General features: G+C 38.6%; 5 protein-coding genes across 6 annotated transcripts; 4 read left to right on the top strand and 1 right to left on the bottom strand.

The window, feature by feature from the left end:
• Positions 1–3,505: 3,505 nt before the first annotated feature.
• On the top strand, positions 3,506–7,029 carry LOC149391005 (endonuclease V family protein). Of its 2 annotated transcripts, XM_089619488.1 has the most exons (9): positions 3,506–3,718; positions 3,841–4,093; positions 4,253–4,315; positions 4,500–4,539; positions 4,993–5,057; positions 5,460–5,576; positions 6,125–6,253; positions 6,438–6,530; positions 6,621–7,029. In XM_089619488.1, exons 1-8 carry the CDS (start codon positions 3,579–3,581, stop codon positions 6,480–6,482), a joined length of 852 nt encoding a protein of 283 aa, XP_089475614.1. In that variant the 5' UTR covers positions 3,506–3,578; the 3' UTR covers positions 6,483–6,530; positions 6,621–7,029. The 2 variants fall into 2 exon arrangements, with proteins under 2 accessions (XP_089475614.1, XP_089475613.1); XM_089619487.1 differs by having other exon boundaries at positions 6,438–7,029.
• On the bottom strand, positions 6,802–9,137 carry LOC149391004 (O-Glycosyl hydrolases family 17 protein). Its single transcript, XM_089619486.1, has 2 exons — positions 8,399–9,137; positions 6,802–8,227 (listed from the first exon to the last, which is right to left on the bottom strand). Exons 1-2 carry the CDS (start codon positions 8,728–8,730, stop codon positions 7,066–7,068), a joined length of 1,494 nt encoding a protein of 497 aa, XP_089475612.1. The 5' UTR covers positions 8,731–9,137; the 3' UTR covers positions 6,802–7,065.
• Positions 9,138–10,627: 1,490 nt separating this feature from the next.
• Positions 10,628–12,767, top strand: LOC149391003 (uncharacterized). Its single transcript, XM_089619911.1, has 5 exons — positions 10,628–10,807; positions 10,850–11,635; positions 11,735–12,227; positions 12,525–12,682; positions 12,747–12,767. The coding sequence occupies exons 1-5, from the start codon at positions 10,628–10,630 to the stop codon at positions 12,765–12,767; spliced, it is 1,638 nt and encodes a 545-aa protein (XP_089476037.1).
• Positions 12,768–13,873: 1,106 nt separating this feature from the next.
• LOC149391002 (uncharacterized) lies at positions 13,874–14,323 on the top strand. Its single transcript, XM_089619910.1, has one exon. The coding sequence runs from the start codon at positions 13,874–13,876 to the stop codon at positions 14,321–14,323; it is 450 nt and encodes a 149-aa protein (XP_089476036.1).
• A 177-nt stretch (positions 14,324–14,500) lies between these two features.
• On the top strand, positions 14,501–15,789 carry LOC149391001 (uncharacterized). Its single transcript, XM_089619909.1, has 4 exons — positions 14,501–14,602; positions 14,693–14,801; positions 14,898–14,992; positions 15,709–15,789. Exons 1-4 carry the CDS (start codon positions 14,501–14,503, stop codon positions 15,787–15,789), a joined length of 387 nt encoding a protein of 128 aa, XP_089476035.1.
• Positions 15,790–17,270: the final 1,481 nt, after the last annotated feature.

The raw sequence follows: 17,270 nt of genomic DNA, 5'->3' as shown, positions 1-17,270 counted from the left end.
TAAGAACGAGTTTTGATAGATATTTTTATGTTTTATAATCATTTCAAATATATATATATTTACCGCGTTTGGCGTAACTTTGTTTTTAAAAAAAGTGATTTTAAAATAGCTGTACAAAAAACTGTTTTGTGTATGGTAAACTATTGTAAAATAGTTGTAGCTGTTAGCAAAAGCTGATTTAATGTTTGGTAAAATACATTTTAATATTTATAAGTAATAATTATTTATATAAAATGTAATTAATAATAATATGATAATTTTTGGTATATAAAAAATATATCAAAGTGGGTGTCTATAGATTGTAAAAAATAAATTATAACTTTTGGTGATTTCAAAAAAATTATTTGATTAAAAGCATATAAAGATAATTAGAATTAAAAGTTAGTGTAAGAGAAAAAAAAAAGTTAAGAGAGAGAAACTAAAAACTAAAGCTACGTACAAAAGCTTCAAATTGTAGCTTTTAATTTTTAAGTTAAAATATAAACGCCAGTTCAATTTTAATTTTTTTCACAAAAATACAAAACAAATAACAAAAATTAATGTCAAAGCACATTATATATATATATATATATATATATAAAGCAAAACCCCTAATTCACTATTCATAATACAGTAACCAGATTTTTTCTTAAAATTTCCAAAAATACATAATTAAGTTTTAAAATGACATAAATAACCATATAACAAAATTCCAAAAACAACTTTAAAAAACGAAAATTCCAAAAACAACTCTAAAAAACGAAAAATTCTAAAAATAACTCTAAAAATGAAAATTTTTGTGAGATCATAATCAAGATGTTGGTTAATCATAATTTTTGTGTTGCTAAAAAAAAATTGTGTTCATAATTGCAACTTACTATTTTTTATTTTTTTTATATCTGAGTTATTATTTAATTAAAATGGTTTAAATATATATTAAAATGTGGTAAACAATACTAATTTTTATGTATGACACGTGATAATCAACAATTACAAACCGTTCACATTATTATCTAAATTAAAATTTATCAAGCCTCCCGGGCAACGCCGGGGTCTATTTCTTGTATATATATAAATAAAAATTTTTAAAAAAAAAGCCAAAACCACAAAAAAGACATTACCTAGACTCTTGAGTTTCAAAGAGCGAAGCCAGGGCGTGAATGAGGACGGGATTAGGGTTTTCCGGCGAGGTAGTTATCTTCTCGATGATCCTATGGGCCCTTGCAACCAGTTCGTCGTCCTCGTTCTTCGCCTCGTCTTCATCTTCGTCGTCCTCTTCTTCGTCATCCTCCTCCTCCGGCTCCTCCCCCGGCACCAGCTCCTCCTCTGGCGGCGGCGGAAGGAAATCTTCCTCGGCTCGCGCTGGCTCGTCCTCCATGGTGGCCACACGCACCGAAATTAAATTGCGATTCGCTAATCAAAGAATTGTCTTGCTAGGGCTTGATATCGCTAAAAGCTTCAAATTGTAGTTTTTAAGCTTCAAAAGTTTTTGGCTATTTACGCTTATGTTTAAGTGGCTTATATCGCTAAATTTTGTAATATGAGACAATAAAGAGAAGCAACACGAAAAATATCAAAGAAAACAAAAGAAATGTGAAGAATTTCGATTAAAAAAAATGACCAATTCCCCAATACGAGTTTTAAAAAAAAGTTACAATGATAATCATTGACGAATTTGACCAAATACTAAATATTAGGGACCTCTTTTTATTCTCTAGAAAATATTAACCTTCGTCTTCGTGATATTTAGTGTTTGGTCAAATTCATCAATGATTTTCATTGCAACTTCACATTTCTTTTGTTTTCTTTGATCTTTTACGTGTTGCATCTCTTTATTGTCTCATTTTACAAAATTTAGCGATATAAGTCACTTAAACATAAGCGTAAATAGCCAAAAACTTTTGTAAATATTTCGTAAATAGCCAAAAACTTTTGTAAATATTTCGTAAATAACCATATTTACTCTTACTTTTTTTATTATTTTGATATCGTAAATAGATTTACATGGCTATTTAGAAAAAATTAACGAAACGTTGGCTATTTCAAAATTTCTAACGTTTCATATTACTAGATAGCCACTGGACCCTATTTTTATGTCTCTATGGCCATTTTAATGTCTACTATAGTAAGTTGGGCATTATTGTTGTGTAAGACTTCGTCCCCATGAATTGGATCTTACATATAAATCAACGACTTTAGGCCCAATGACGCATTGACTAATTTGGGCATCAGAGACTCGGAGACTAGTCCTTATTAGTGGATTCTTGTTTGGGTTTCTCAAAGACCACATCAAAAAACGCGTGATGAGGACTTAATCCAGGGCAAAACCATGTTCCAGGGAGTAACAGACGAGATCCACTGATGGATCACCTCATATAGGGCAAGATCGGACGACGATGACAAGCCTCTCGGTCCAAACGAAGTACAGTTCTTACGGAGCACAAAGCTGAAACGCGTGGACGAATCAAGGCGTCATGATGCCAAAATTCGTAGAAGGCGTGTATCTTTGAGGCACTTATAAATAGGATTTCATTTGTCGACAAATGGATAGTTTATTCTCCATTCCAAGCATACAAGTTCATAAGCTTTCAATCTTGCTCGCCAATTGCAAAAATATTATATCCTTTTTTTTATATTTATATACATTTTAATTTCCACATTTTTATATAAAAGACAATTTCACGTGTTCTTGATTGTTCGTATCTTATTTCTCAATCCTGTTATTTATTCGTACTCATCTCCAGGAGAGACCTAACTTTTCATATTTTAAATTCATGTCATCATCTTTAGAGAATGGTGGTAGATGGGCATACGAAAAATTAGCTTAGGTCCACTATCGAGGATAAACAAATAACTAGACTATTTTTGCTAATGTGATTGTTGTGTCGTATCTATTTGAGTAATTATTGACTTGTTTACTCGAATGCTTATTGTTATGTGCTTATTTATTCATTTGTGGTCCTCGCGACCTGTTACAATATTATTCGATGGTTGATCACTTTTTTTTTGTCTTACAAGTAATTAAAAGCTGACTTGCGAGCGAAGTGGTGTGCAAGTTCCGCCTAAGAATAAAGTTAAATTATTCGGCCCGTGACACTAGAACATGGCGGTGCCAAATAATATTAAAGTTGTAAAAGTGACCGACTCACCGAAAGAAAAACAAAAACAAAACAAAACAAGCAAACAATATTTGGGATATTAAAGTTGAAAAGTGGTATGAAAAGTAATTTCTTACTTGGAAAATCACACGTGGTAGGCGCAACCCGCACTAGAGCATCTTTAATAGTAAGCAAATACCATATTTGCTTAACTTAAACACATAAACAATTTAAGCTACAACTAATATAAGCAAATTTGCTCTCTATTAGTAAGCTAAATCACTCTCATAATTTAACTTTATCTTACATGTCAATAATTAATATTTTATTATTATTTTCTATTCAATTTCCACTTATTAAATAAAAAAAATAAAAAATAGATCCATTTAATTTGCTAAGTTAGTTAGTTTAGTTAAGTAAAGTAGCTTAATTAAGCTAATAGGTAAAATAAAAAAATAATGCTAATGTAACTTTTGATCAAAGTCGAATACTTTCGGTATCATGGATAACCCGAACCCGGACTCGGACAACTCCTCGGGGGCCGGGAAATCTCCGTCGCCGCCGCTAACTACGCCTAAACAACCACCATTGTCATCATCATCATCATCTTCTTCCACACAGCAACACGAGGCCTGGAAAGAGTAATTCACGACAGCACCCAGAATTGCACTCGTTTCAGACCGAGATCACCATAACACCATCGACAAGCGCAAAATTAGGGTTTTCATCAAGTTCGGTAACTCTTACGTTTTTATTTTTTCAGAGCCCAGGACTCACTGAAGAAGAGTTTGATCACGGAGGACGATTTCGAATGGAAGCCAGCGATCGGCGAGAGTGGGTTCGAGGCCCTGAAGTACGTCGGAGGCGTCGATATCAGCTTCTCGGAGGAGGACGAAACGTTGGCTTGTGGAACCATCGTCGTGTTGGAGCTTCACAGTCTCCAAGTGGTGTACGAGGATTTCTCAGTCGTCAAGCTTCGCGTGCCTTACATCCCTGGCTTCCTTGCCTTCAGAGAGGTATTAGGTATTTTTTTTTCTTTGCAGAATCAGTTTTGTGATGTTTTGATGATGGAATTTTCATATGCTACTCGATCAACGTTCGCTTGGCTCTCAAGTCTTCTCGTGATAGTGAGATTTTTTTTCGTTTTTTTTTTTTCTGGTTTCCATTTCTTGTAGGCACCGGTACTATTGGAGCTTTTGGAGAGAATGAAAAACAATGGCAGCCCTTTTTACCCACAGGTGAGTAAATCCTACAATGTGGCTTAAGGAAATTCATGATTCTCGGTTAATGGGTCGAATTAAAGTGAGAGACCGACGATTTGAATGTCTGTATTGAATCATGTCCTTGAAGCTGTCTTCTTTCGTTGGGGGTTTTCGATAGAAAATGAGATGAAGATGGTTTATAGTTTTTCCATGATTGCAGGTGCTAATGGTTGACGGAAATGGATTGCTTCATCCTCGAGGTGCGTGAGTTGTGCGAATGATGTAAATTTTATGCGCAGTTCTTTGTTTTGATTCGTACATAGATAGCCTAAATGAACATTTTGTCTCCTCGAAACATTATACAAGATCTGCTAGAAGGGGAAAAAAGAAGAAATGGTATTGAACATCATGTAAAATCTGCTAAAACGGAAAGAAGAAGAAAAAACAAAGGAGAAATTGTACGGAGTTTTTATTTTTATTTTTTTGGGTGTGTGTGTGTGTGTGAAAGGTGATTGATTAGGTGTAACGAGGCATGACCTGAAATTCATCTGAAACAAGTTTGCTGTTGAGTTTGAGCTTGGACTAACGTTGAATTAAATAAGGACATTCAACACTTAACTGAATATATTGTCTTGTCTGTCATTTGTGCGTTTCATGAAGGTGATTTTTGTGGCATTTATTTGTGGTCTTAAAGCTTTTTCGTGTTTGTTTAGGTTTTGGCTTAGCTTGTCATTTAGGGGTGATGGCAAATCTCCCCACTATTGGAATCGGAAAGAATGTGGGTCTTGACTCTATTATGATTATGTTATCAATAGCTGGGTGTTCATTTTCTTCAACGTGTTTGTAGGCTTTGTTTAAAAGACTTTTTTTTCTTGCTATTCTAAACAAATTAAAGGAAGAAGATGGGTTCTTAGTGATTATTGAAAGTATTTCACCCTCCTTTTTTACATTATGAAGTAGTAAACAAAAGTATTATCATACAAGGCCTAAGCTTTGTTGTTTCATTTTCTGTCTTAGTACAATTGAGTTACACCATAAGATTAACTTGGTACTGCAAAAGAACAGAAAATTGTAACTAGTCAGCCTTAGCGTTTTTTTGGAGTTTATATTTGTTGGTTACTATTACTTTGACGCCATGTGTGAGTTAATTATCCAAAGTTCTTTCTGTTGTATCAACCAGTTACATCACGTGGATGGCCTTACTTTATCTGGAGTGAAGGAACTTCTTAAAGCTCGAGACCTATACAATGAAGATTTCACTAAATTGACCGGAGATTCTGGGCAAGTTTGGGGAGCGGTGAGATTTTGAATATTCGACAAATGACTGACTAGTCCAACAAACCATAATGGAACATACAATACTTTCAACCTAAAAGCTTGCCAGAAAATGTTTCTTAAATACTGCAGTCTATACTTTTTAAAACACTATGATACCATACAATCTAACATATTTCAGCTACTGGTAGTTGTTTTCTCATGGGTCTCTCTGTGATTAGAGTCATAGTATATTAGTTGTTCCACGAACTCTTTTTTTCTTTGATACAATACTTTCAACCTAAAAGCTTCCCAGAAAATGTTTCTTAAATACTGCAATTTATACTTTTTAAAACACGATGATACCATACAATCTCACATATTTCAGTTACTGGTAGTTGTTTTTTCATGGGTCTTTCTGTGATTAAAGTCATAGTATATTAGTTGTTCCACGAACTCTTTTTTTCTTTTCATCTCTTCCATATGACATGCATGTATTCTGTGGTCCTAGTCATTTTTTTTCTGTTCCGGTTTTTATTTCCATTTTCCAACGTGAAGATCTTAATCCCTTATCCTGGCTGTTGTTGCTAGGCGATGAGATCCACCGAGGGTTCGTCTAAGCCGATTTTCATATCAATTGGTCACCGTATATCTCTTGACACAGCCATAGCATTTGTGAAAAGGACATGCAAGTACCGTGTGCCCGAGCCTATCCGACAGGTGAAATAAAGAGCAGAGAATTCTCGATAGCCATAACTCGAATATGCCTATTTCAGCACTGCTTGGTTCCCATAGCAATTAACTATTGATCTTTCTCATTGTGGTTGATTTTTTTCTTCTGTGTTTTAGGAGGGGAAACCATATTAACTCATTTGTTGCCCTTTTTCTTGACATGAAAACGCAGGCCGATATAAGATCGAGAGACTATCTTCGGAAGCATCGACTGTGAGTCATTGTGTTGTTGATGAATGATGATAAAATTCTACAGACAAACCTGGTGGATTCACTCTTCTTTCTCAGTGTTTCAATCTCAGTGGCTTGGCTGACACTGTTAGTAATAGAAGAGTCTATGTTTGTCTGTTGCTAGTTTCCACAGAAAATCAAGCGAGCTTGACAATTCAGATTCAGACTCCAAACGCAGTATGAAATTGGAAGACAACTATTAGAAAGAAAGCAACAATAATATCTCTCCAGGCAAGCACAACTTTTAGACAGTGATTTTTTTTTTCAAGGCAGCAAAATGTCTAGACAATACGCAATGTGTTCAATTATTGAAGCAAAAAAATAGATTCTTGTTTACGTGAGACGAGTGCTGACAATGAAAAATAACGTTGAATCAAATACGTGTTATTGTGTATTCTTTTATGCTTGAACACTGCATGAGTAAATATGAGCAGATTGACTATTTTTTTTCCCCTTGATATCTGAACTGCACTGAACTCAACCCCAAACTACTATATATTACACACCATCATATTTATAAAAAAAAAAAAGAATTATACAAGCAAAAAGCTTGAAAAGGGAAATCATAATTACAAAACCATAAAGAGAATTACCAATAGAGAGAGAAGAACTAAACCAGCGGGCTTCTTCTCGAGAAGCCCAACTCCTCCGGCATTACTACTTCCTCTTCCTCCTTTTCTGCTGATCGAAGGCGACGAAGGAACGTTGATCATGATCTTAAACTTGCAGTCCCCGACGGAGGGGTCTTGGTCCGTGATCACCGAAAGGTTGTTTGGGAACCCGCACGCGGTATCGAGCTGATCGAATATCTGATAATAGCTGTTGAAAGCGTACGAGACGTTCCCTCTTGCGTCCAAGTTCGAGCAAGAAGTCCCGTACCCGAGGCTCGTGCAGTCTCCGTTCTCGCAGGCGTAGGTCACGCTCGGCCCGAGCTGCGGGTCGTCCATCCCGGCCGACCCAGACAGAACGCACCATCTCTGAGCCAGATAGCCCAACCCGCTCGCGGGAACCAACCCGTTCGCGCCGCCGCCGGTTCCGAGGCTGAGCGCGTACTTGGGCGTCCCGTCGAAATAGAACATACCCCAGTGGCGCTCGAAGTTCCCGGGCTGAACGCTCTTGGCGTCCTCGTCGATGAGGCCGAAAAGGTAAACGTCCATGGCCCCGGGCCTCATGGGGGTCCCGGTGCCCGCGTTGAATCGGGTCATGAAGCCCTGGTTGAAGCGCTGAGCCAGCTGCAGAGTGGCGCTCGCGTCCCCGTCGGTGGGCCAGCCGATCTCGCCCACCACCACGGAGACGTTCCCGAAGCCGTTCTTCTGCAGAGCCCAGACGAGGGTGTCGTGGTTGGCGTCGAAGACGTTCTGGTAGACCCGACCCCCGTCGTCTATCGGAGAAGAGAACCCGTCGAAGAAGGCGAAATCGAGAGGGAAGTTGGGGTCGGAGTGGAGGCTGATGAAAGGGTAGATGTTGACCGTGAAGGGGGAGCCGTTGTCGCTCAGGAACTTGACGATGGCCAGCATCAGGTCCTTGATGTCCGACCGGAAGTCCCCGGTCGAAGGCAAGCTGCTCGAGCTTCCGTACACGTCCGCGTTCAAAGGACACGTCACCTTCACCTTCGACCCCAGCCCGGCCGCCGAGATCGCCGATTGTATGTTTTGGAGCGCCGGGAAAGTCGTCCTAAGGTAGCTCCCGTTGTACGCCGACAAGAACGGCTCGTTCCCCACCGCAACATACCTTCGAGCGCACACACAACAATGTCTTCATTTTTTTATACAAGACATGTTTTCTTGGTGTTCTTTGAGTCAATATTCAACTTAGAAAGGCACTGTGGCCTCGAAGAAAAGAGAAAGAGAAACAGTAGTTTGTCGAGAGAGAGAGAGAGTGTGTTAGCAGTCTTTTGTTTACCTTATATCGACACCATTTGAGACGTAGGAGGTCAGGTTTTTGGAGACCCAATTCTGAGCGGCTTTGGGGCTATTAGCGAGGCTGTTAAGCAAGTCGTTTGGGATACCAACCATGACCTGAATCCCAGAGTTTGAGAGGGCGTTGAAAATGGCAGAGTCAGCGTCAAAGAGCTTGACTTTTTGAATCCCATTGTCCCTGAGCATCCTCACGACCACGGTGGGAGGCACGGGGTGCGTTGACTGTGTACCCCAGTTGACCCCGATTCCCACGGCACTCAGCACCAACATGGGAACAAAACCACCAACAAAAGCTGTGTTCTTTAACAACCCCATAAACCCCCTTTTTTACCTGGAAAAAATTATCTAGCTTTTTTGGTTGTGTGCGCGAGTATATATGATATAATTATATAAGAAAGAGATCTGAATCCAGAACTTAAAAATTAAATTTCCAACAGAGATGAGACTAGTTGCTTTACTTTACACAAATATTATAGCAAGTACAGGTTTGTTGATGAAAAATGATCTGAGAGAGCTTGGGATATGTACAAGTTGGTGTCGTATTATTCTCTGTGTGTGTGTGTGTGTGTGTGTGAGAGAGAGAGAGAGAGAGAGAGAGAGAGAGACAGAGTTAAGTACGATCGAGACATGCTATAAGGAGAAAGCTATGCCGTGGAAAGCATTGACTCGTCGCTTTAAATTTAAAACCATAAAAGAAAAGACATGAGTCATGACCAAGGACATCGTTTCTCTAAATTGTGTTTCTCTATTTTGACTATTGTTCCTTTTATGTGTGCCTTAAATTAGATCCTATGTTTAATATCTGATTAAATAAATAAATATGTATATTAAAAAAAAATTACAGCACATAGCAAAAAAGTAAACGTTTCTTCAAACACAATCTGCCGAGAAATATAAAGCGTGCTTTTGGTCGCAATTTAAGCGGAGATATATTCGAGAAATTCCCTTTTGTTAGGATTTCCTTGTCTTGTTCATTAAACTACTATGTACTGTTTATATTAAATTTTAGAAGTTTTAGAACAAGTAAAAACCAATGATACAAAAAAAAAAAAAAAAAAAAACAAAAATCAAGGAAAACCAGAAGAAAGGGAGAGTGAATTATAAATAAATATAGTGGAATAAGCAAGTAGGCTTCTGTGGTAGGTAACACAATTATGGGTGCTAGATATGGTCGACATCATATATTAAACGCTATGTTTATTTGTACCAAAATTAATTAAAATGCAAGAAATTAATAAGAAGAGTCTTGAATCGGGTGTTTACTTAAGACTTACGATTTCTTAGAGAACTATGCTAACTTATGCAGCTGTGCTATTTGGAAAGTTGTCTGTATTCTTTCTATTTATGTTCTTTTAAGTAGATATGCTATGTTCTTTTTTAATAATGACTATAAAGGCTGGTTACAAAGCTATTAAATTAGGCGCCGCCGTGGACTGCGCATTATATAGACGATGTTTTAGGATTTGAGAAAAATAACAATTGACACCGAAGTATTTTAGAATGTCATATACTACACCGAATTCATCTACAACTCACTTTCTGATCCAAAAAAATAAATAAATCATCTACGAAATAGATTTATTGGAAAGGAGAGACGAATGCCAAGGGAAGATAATTCGTACAAGTCCTACTAAATTCTTAACGAATCACTTAACTCTTACAAGACTTTGGGACAATAGATCTGGATTAAAGAAAATGTTCATGTCGGATTGGTGGGATCAATCTTCATTTTGCCATACATCAGACAAAAAATTTGTGCAATCTGAAATTTTAGACAATAACTTTTAGCTACATATTGACGGTGGGTGTAAAGTCTTTGAGCCTTTATATTATGCATTGCATTTGTTGGATACTGAAAGTGGTTCAACTATAGGCTTACTATATAACGTGTTTGAGTCGATGAAAAATAAGTTGGAAAGTCCCAAAAAGGTAATGCGTAGTGGATATTGCGATTAATGGATGGAAAAAAAACTACTTTGTCATCAATTACATCAAACATGTACTAATTGCACTTATTTATAGTTTATTTCTCGCAACTCGCTACCTAAATCTAAAGCTTCAATATAACTTGGCAGTAGATGAAACATGCGCGTGTTTCACCCGTAACACAAGTTATTGTGATTTTAGTATATCTGTTATAGTCGGAATTCTAATAACACCGAACAGACTAAATAAAATACCGATCAAAGGTATTTTAAACATGATAAACGCAATGAAGTGGTATCGAAAGTTAAGACCAAACTCAATTGGGTCGTGGAAACAGATGTGCGAAATCTTTATGGATCACTTCGTCGGATCTCGGGCAGGAAAGACGCCCAAGGAGCGATTATTTTCTATTCGGCAGCGGTCGGATGAATCGTTGAAAGATTACATCAATCGTTATTCCGAACAGGCAATATTGGTGGACGACCTTAATGAAGATTTTAAACAATAGAGCATTACATCAGGACTACGTACTGATTCGGCGTTCTGGTGGTCTCTGCAAAAAACAGGTCTGAAAGATTACAACGAATTTCTCGTAAAGGCTCAAAAATATATTAATGCCGAAGAAGCCAAATTTGCGGCGGAATTTGGGAAGTCAAAAGGTTCCACAAACAATGAATACAAAGGTGATCATTCCGGGAGGGATAATCAGCTAAGGCACGATCGAAACATTGACACGAAGCGAATGGACGATGGCAGACACTCAAAGACAAATCGGAACCAAATCCCAAGCAAGCCTTTCGCGAGTCAATATAGTAGCTATCAGCCACTAACTATGGGAATTGATCAGGTCTACGCATTGACCGAACATCAAGAAGAATTCCCGAAGCCTGCAAGGATAAAGAAAGACATTGCGAAAAGAGATCGCACTAAGTATTGCGCTTTCCATCGGGATATCGGTCACAACACTTCCGATTGCTTCAATTTGAAGGAGGCTATAGAAGCCTTGATTAGAAGAGGAAGGTTGCAAAAATACCGAAAACAAGATCCTGGGCAAAACGGAGAAAAAGATGAAAAACCATACAACGAGATTGCCATAATTGCAGGAGGACCACATATAGCCGACACGTCCCGAAGGGCACAAAAAAGCTACATCAGGGAAGCAGACGCATATTCCTCCTGGGTAATGTACACATCAAATGCCATACCAGGCAAATTACCTAAAATTGAAAAGGAAGAAATTAAGATTTCTGACGAAGATGGAAAATGGGTTCAGTTCCCACACAACGATCCGATTGTAATCAAAGCAACGATCGGAAATCATGTGGTCGGCAGAATACTAATAGATAACGGTAGCTCGGTCGACATTTTGTATGGGGATACCTTTTAAAAAAAGGGTTTAAAAACCAATCTGCTCGCTCCATCTCCAACACAACTTTACAGTTTCACCGGAGACGCCGTCATACCAAACGGCGTAATCTCGCTTCCACTTACTATTGGAGAAAATGAAAATATAGCAACGATCAGCGCTAGCTGGGTTGTGGTGCCTGGTTCATCGGCTTTTAATGCAGTAATCGGAAGGCCAACCTTGCAAGAGCTTAGTGCCATAACATCCGTAAAATTCTTAACCTGCAAATTCCTGACGAAGCATGGCGTTGGAGTGGCGAGGGGAGATCAAAAGGTAGCTAGAAGTTGCTATTCGGACTATTTAAAAAACAGTCAGGATAAATGTGGACATCCGGTTATGATGATTCGAACCGATAAAAATGACTTAGACCCACAATTACCGAATAAGAATTATGTCGGTCCTGGTGACGACGTGGAGTCGGTCATCCCAGACGGTGCTCAACCCGAGAAGAGTCTGCAAATTGGCAAATTCTTAAACAAAGGTATTAAAACTGAACTGATCTCCCTTTTAGCAAAAAATTTAGATGTGTTTGCTTGGAAACAGTCAGATATGGTAGGGATAGACCACAGCCATGCTTGCCATACACTAAATATTGATCCAAAAGCAAGGCCAATTAGGCAAGAAAGAAGGCCAATGAATGATGATAGATACACAGCATTAAAAGAAGAAGTTGATAAACTTATTTCAAATGGGTCAATTAGAGAAACTAAATATCCTATTTGGCTTTCCAATCCCGTGTTAGTTAAAAAATCAAACGGGAAATAGAGAACTTGTGTAGATTTCACTGATTTAAATAAAGGCATGTCCAAAAGATTCACAATACCCAGAATAGACCAGTTGGTCGACGCTACGGCGGGACATGAACTTTTAAGCTTTATGGACGCTTATTCGGGATACAATCAAATCCCAATGTATGGTCCAGATGAAGACTACACTGTATTTTTAACCGATAGGGGTCTATATTGTTATACCGTAATGTCATTCGGTCTAAAAAATGCAGGAGCTACTTATCAAAGAATAGTCAATTTAATGTTTGCCGACCAACTGGGAAAAACAATGGGAGCATATATAGATGATTTACTAGTAAAAACTGAAAATGCAGCCAACCATATTGCGGACTTAAAAGAAGCATTCGACATTCTAAGAAATTTTCGTATAAAACTTAATCCGCTAAAATGCACCTTCGGCGTTTCTGCATGGAAATTTCTCGGATATATAGTTAATGAAAGGGGAATTGAAGCCTATTCGGCCAAAATCCGAGCTCTCGTGGACATGAAGCCACCAAGAAGCATTAAAGAAATTCAGAAGTTGACCGGATCCATCACGGCGCTAGGAAGATTTATCTCTCGAGCTACGGATAAAAGCGTTAAATTTTTTGATCGCCTCAGAGGCTCAAAAAATTTCGAATGGACCGAAGAATGCAACGAAGACTTCAAAAAATTGAAAGAATACCTTGCATGGACGCCTCAACTGGTGAAAGTCCAACAAGGGGAACCACTCGACATTTACTTGGCAGTGTCCAAGCATGCTGTAAGTTCAGCCTTAATAAAGAATGAGGGAACAGTACAATTGCCGGTATACTACATAAGCCAACGCATGGAGGATGCAGAGACAAGATACCCGGAGTTGGAAAAATTAGCTTTAGCCTTAGTTGCAGCTTCCCGAAAACTTCGGCATTATTTCATGGCACATCCAATAAAAGTACTTACCAATTTCCCCCTTCACCAAGTGCTCCAAAAGCCGGATACTTCAGGTCGATTAATGAAATGGTCGATAGAACTCACCCAATACGATGTCAGTTATGAACCAAGACCGGCAATCAAAGGGCAGCCAGTTGCCGACTTCTTAGCAGAATTCACATACCGACCAATAGAAACTCCCACCTGGGAATTATATGTCGACGGTGCAATGGCACGGGGATTGTCTTGTCAGCCAAAGATGGTTTTCAAGTAAGAATTTCACTATGTTTTGAATTTAAAGCTTCAAATAACGAGGCTGAATATGAAGCTGTTATACATGGGCTAGAACTAGCAAAATTTTGCAGAGTTAAAAAAAATAATAGTCTACTCGGACTCTCAACTGGTAACTAACCAAATCACAAATGAATTTCAGGTAAGAGGGGCGAGCATGATTACGTATGCCACCAAAGCACGAGCACTGGCCGAATGTTTTGAGAATGTGGAATTCAAACAAATTCGAAGAGAAAAAAACACTGAAGCCGATGATCTAGCAAAATTGGGAGCAAGTTCAGCCAATGATACTCTGGAACAGCGAATCATATATATCACTCTTCCAAGCATCAATAGCGTCGATGTCAACATGGTTGAAGAACATGGGTCTTGGATGGCGCCAATCATTCAATTTCTCAAATTTAATACTCTTCCATCAGACAAAGCTGAAGCCAAAAATCTGAAATACAAGTCTGCTCGATATATCTTGCAAGGAGACTCACTATACAAAAGAGGATTTTTCACTCCCCTCATGAAATATGTCGATGACGACGATGCCAAATATGTGATGAAAGAAGTACATGAAGGGATATGTGAAAACCATAATGGTGGTATGGCTCTAGCTTAGAAAATATTGAGACAAGGTATTTACTGGCCTACTGTAAAGGCTGATGCTAAGAAGTATGTTCGCGAATGCGAAACGTGACAAAAATTTGCTAATATACCAAGAAAGCCACCTACTAACCTCATCAACATTGTCTGCTCAGTACCATTTGCAGAGTGGGGAATCGACTTAATCGGACCAATGCCGATGGGGAAAGGAAGCTGTAAATACGCAGTCGTAGCCATCGACTATTTCACCAAATGGGTGGAAGTCGAACCCCTCGCATGTATCACCGAAAATAAGGTAGAATCTTTTGTATGGAAAAATATTATCACCTGATTCGGAATTCCCAAGAAAATAATTTCTAATCACGGGACTCAATTTGATTGCAAGCCATTCAAATCATTCTGCGAGAAATATGGGATGAACAAAGCGTTTTCTACGCCGATCAGACCACAGGCTAATGGATTAGTAGAAGCTGTGAATAAATCAATCAAGCACGGTTTGAAAACAAGGCTTGGAGACTTCAAAGGCGCATGGGTAGACAAATTGCCAGGAGTTTTGTGGGGATACATAACTTCGAAACATTCTTCCACAGGAGAAACTCCCTTCTCGATAGCATTCAGTACTGAAGCAATGATCCCAGTAGACATCGGCATAAATACTCCTGCTTGGGAAAATTATGCCGAAGAGGTAAATCACATTAACCTTAGAGCTAATCTCGATTTCTTAGAAGAAAAAAAGGGAAAAAGCCAAAGAACACAACTTGTCTAATCAAGCTAGGATCGCGCGCTGTTTTAACAGGTCTGTCCGATCAAGGGTATTCAAAGTAGGCGATAAAGTGCGGAAGAAGATATTTACGCACACAAAAAACCCAACAGATGGGGTGCTCGGCCCAAATTGGGAAGGCCCATACACGGTCATCTCAACGCTCGACAACGACGCGTATAGGCTAAGTCGGGGTGGAAAGGAAGACAAACATACTTGGAATGCCGAGCACCTCATCATTTTCTTCCCATAATTTGTGTTATTTCAATCAAGGTCTATGACCAAGTTTATTGTAAAGACTTATTTTAAGTTAAAAGCCATTAGGCTAATTTGTGTATGTAGGCGACGTGTCAAACATAATTTTAATTCAATCAAGGCTTACAGCCAAGTCATTCGAAGTTGCCAAGATAGGCAGACCTCGCATGATTATACCTATTTCAAATTATTCAGTATCCTTGAAATGAATATCCCACTGAAATTATTAGTTGCAGAATGGGATATTTCTCTTTAAAAGTTCATCTTTTAAAAATAAAAGAAAAAGAACTTTGTCAGTTTTACTAAACAAAAAATACGATAAAAGGCTGTTAAAGTCCGAGCCACAGACATTTGTCTTAAAAATAAAAAAAAATAAAAAAATTCAGGTACAAGAGGCTGTTAAAGTCCGAGCCACGGACGTTTGTTCCAAAATGATAAGGAATAACAAAAAAGGAGTCGAAAGATAAACTTAATCATTTTTCTCAGCCGGTTGCTCCTCATTTTTTTTTTTCCGAAGAAAGCACAGGTTTTTCAACTTGAAGAGGTAGCGGGTCAGACGAATGAGAATTGGTCTCTTGGTTTGTCCCTTGGGATGTCTCGGCATCACATAGGTCAGATACATCCAAACTTGGATTTTTGGCCTTCAAGCGCTCCACAGTCTCCACCCGACCAAGATAATAGTACTTGCCAACCTCCTCCTGAAACTCTTTGGATGCTTTAAAAGAATCAACGGCTTCATCAATTTTCTTCTGCATAGCAACCTTCGCGTCTTTCCACAAGCCCCTCATCTTGGCCCTCGCGTCTTCGGCCATCTTAACTCTGTCTTCGGCCGCCCTAATTTTACCCTCCGCATCCTCGGCATTCTTCTCCAATATTTTGACTTTGGACAAAAGATCCCCATGGCTAGCCTGAACTTTCTTTAAGTCCTCGGACAACTTCTCTCGGTCCAAGAGGCCATTGATAAGTTTCGATGATAAATAAGAGAAATCGGCAACAGCCTGTTTTATAACATTTATTAGTCTCTTAATAACTTAATTAAAATTAAAACAAAACAAGGTGTTTACCAAAGAAAGGCAGTCGGTAAGGCGAGCTGCTCGGGAAACTTTACTAAGAGAATCTATGTTAGCCGGATCTTTCATAGTCGGCGCCTTCATCATAAAATTAAAGACCGAAGTCAAATGGTCTGGAGCTGTAACTTCCGGCATTTCTGTTTCTTTAACCGAAGGGGATTGGACTTGAGGAGAGTCAGTCATCGGAACTTCGCAACCTTTCTTCGACCTTTTTAGTTAAGTCTCACTGCTCGGACCTGCGCATGCACTTCTCTTGTTCGACCGCATGCTCGGAGGCTTGAAACCTTTTGGCAAAGCGAAATTAGCCGGCAACACAGGAGTCTTACCCATATCTACAAAATATAAAAAAAAAGGTCAACATCGAGTAAGAGTTCATCATGAAACTACAAAGAAATTACCATATGAACAAGGATTGGCAAGATGAAAAGCCCAGTAATATCTAGAAATAGTATCTTCCGACCATAATGTAAGAAACGATCGAGAAGAAGCCGGCAGATCCATGATACAATCTACTTCACCTAAATCAGACCTTGAATACAGTCGTTCAAAAGTCAAGTATGTGGTAGGAATGGGATATCTAGTATGTGGTAAATCGGACAACCGAACAAAAAAGAATTTCTCTTTCCATTTCTTGCAACTACTCGACAGGTCTGGAATCAACTGAAATTTCCTATTTATGGTGGTCAAGTTGTAGCAACCATTACAGCCGGGATTCAGTTTGAACTTGTAAAAGTGTTTTATAACGGCTGGTGAAGGATCCCGACCCAAGTATTTTCTCCACAGTATGATAACACATATTATAATCCTATATACGTTCGGATTTAATTGTGTCGGAGCCAAATTAGAACCCCACAAAACCTTTTCTATAAAAGGGTGAA

The sequence above is a fragment of the Urtica dioica genome, chromosome 7, assembly GCF_054948205.1.
Source record: "Urtica dioica subsp. dioica isolate 48M chromosome 7, U.dioica_male_clone48M_v1_H2, whole genome shotgun sequence".
NCBI classification, from domain to species: Eukaryota; Viridiplantae; Streptophyta; class Magnoliopsida; order Rosales; family Urticaceae; genus Urtica; species Urtica dioica.
This window is presented reverse-complemented; position numbering and strand designations above follow the sequence as displayed.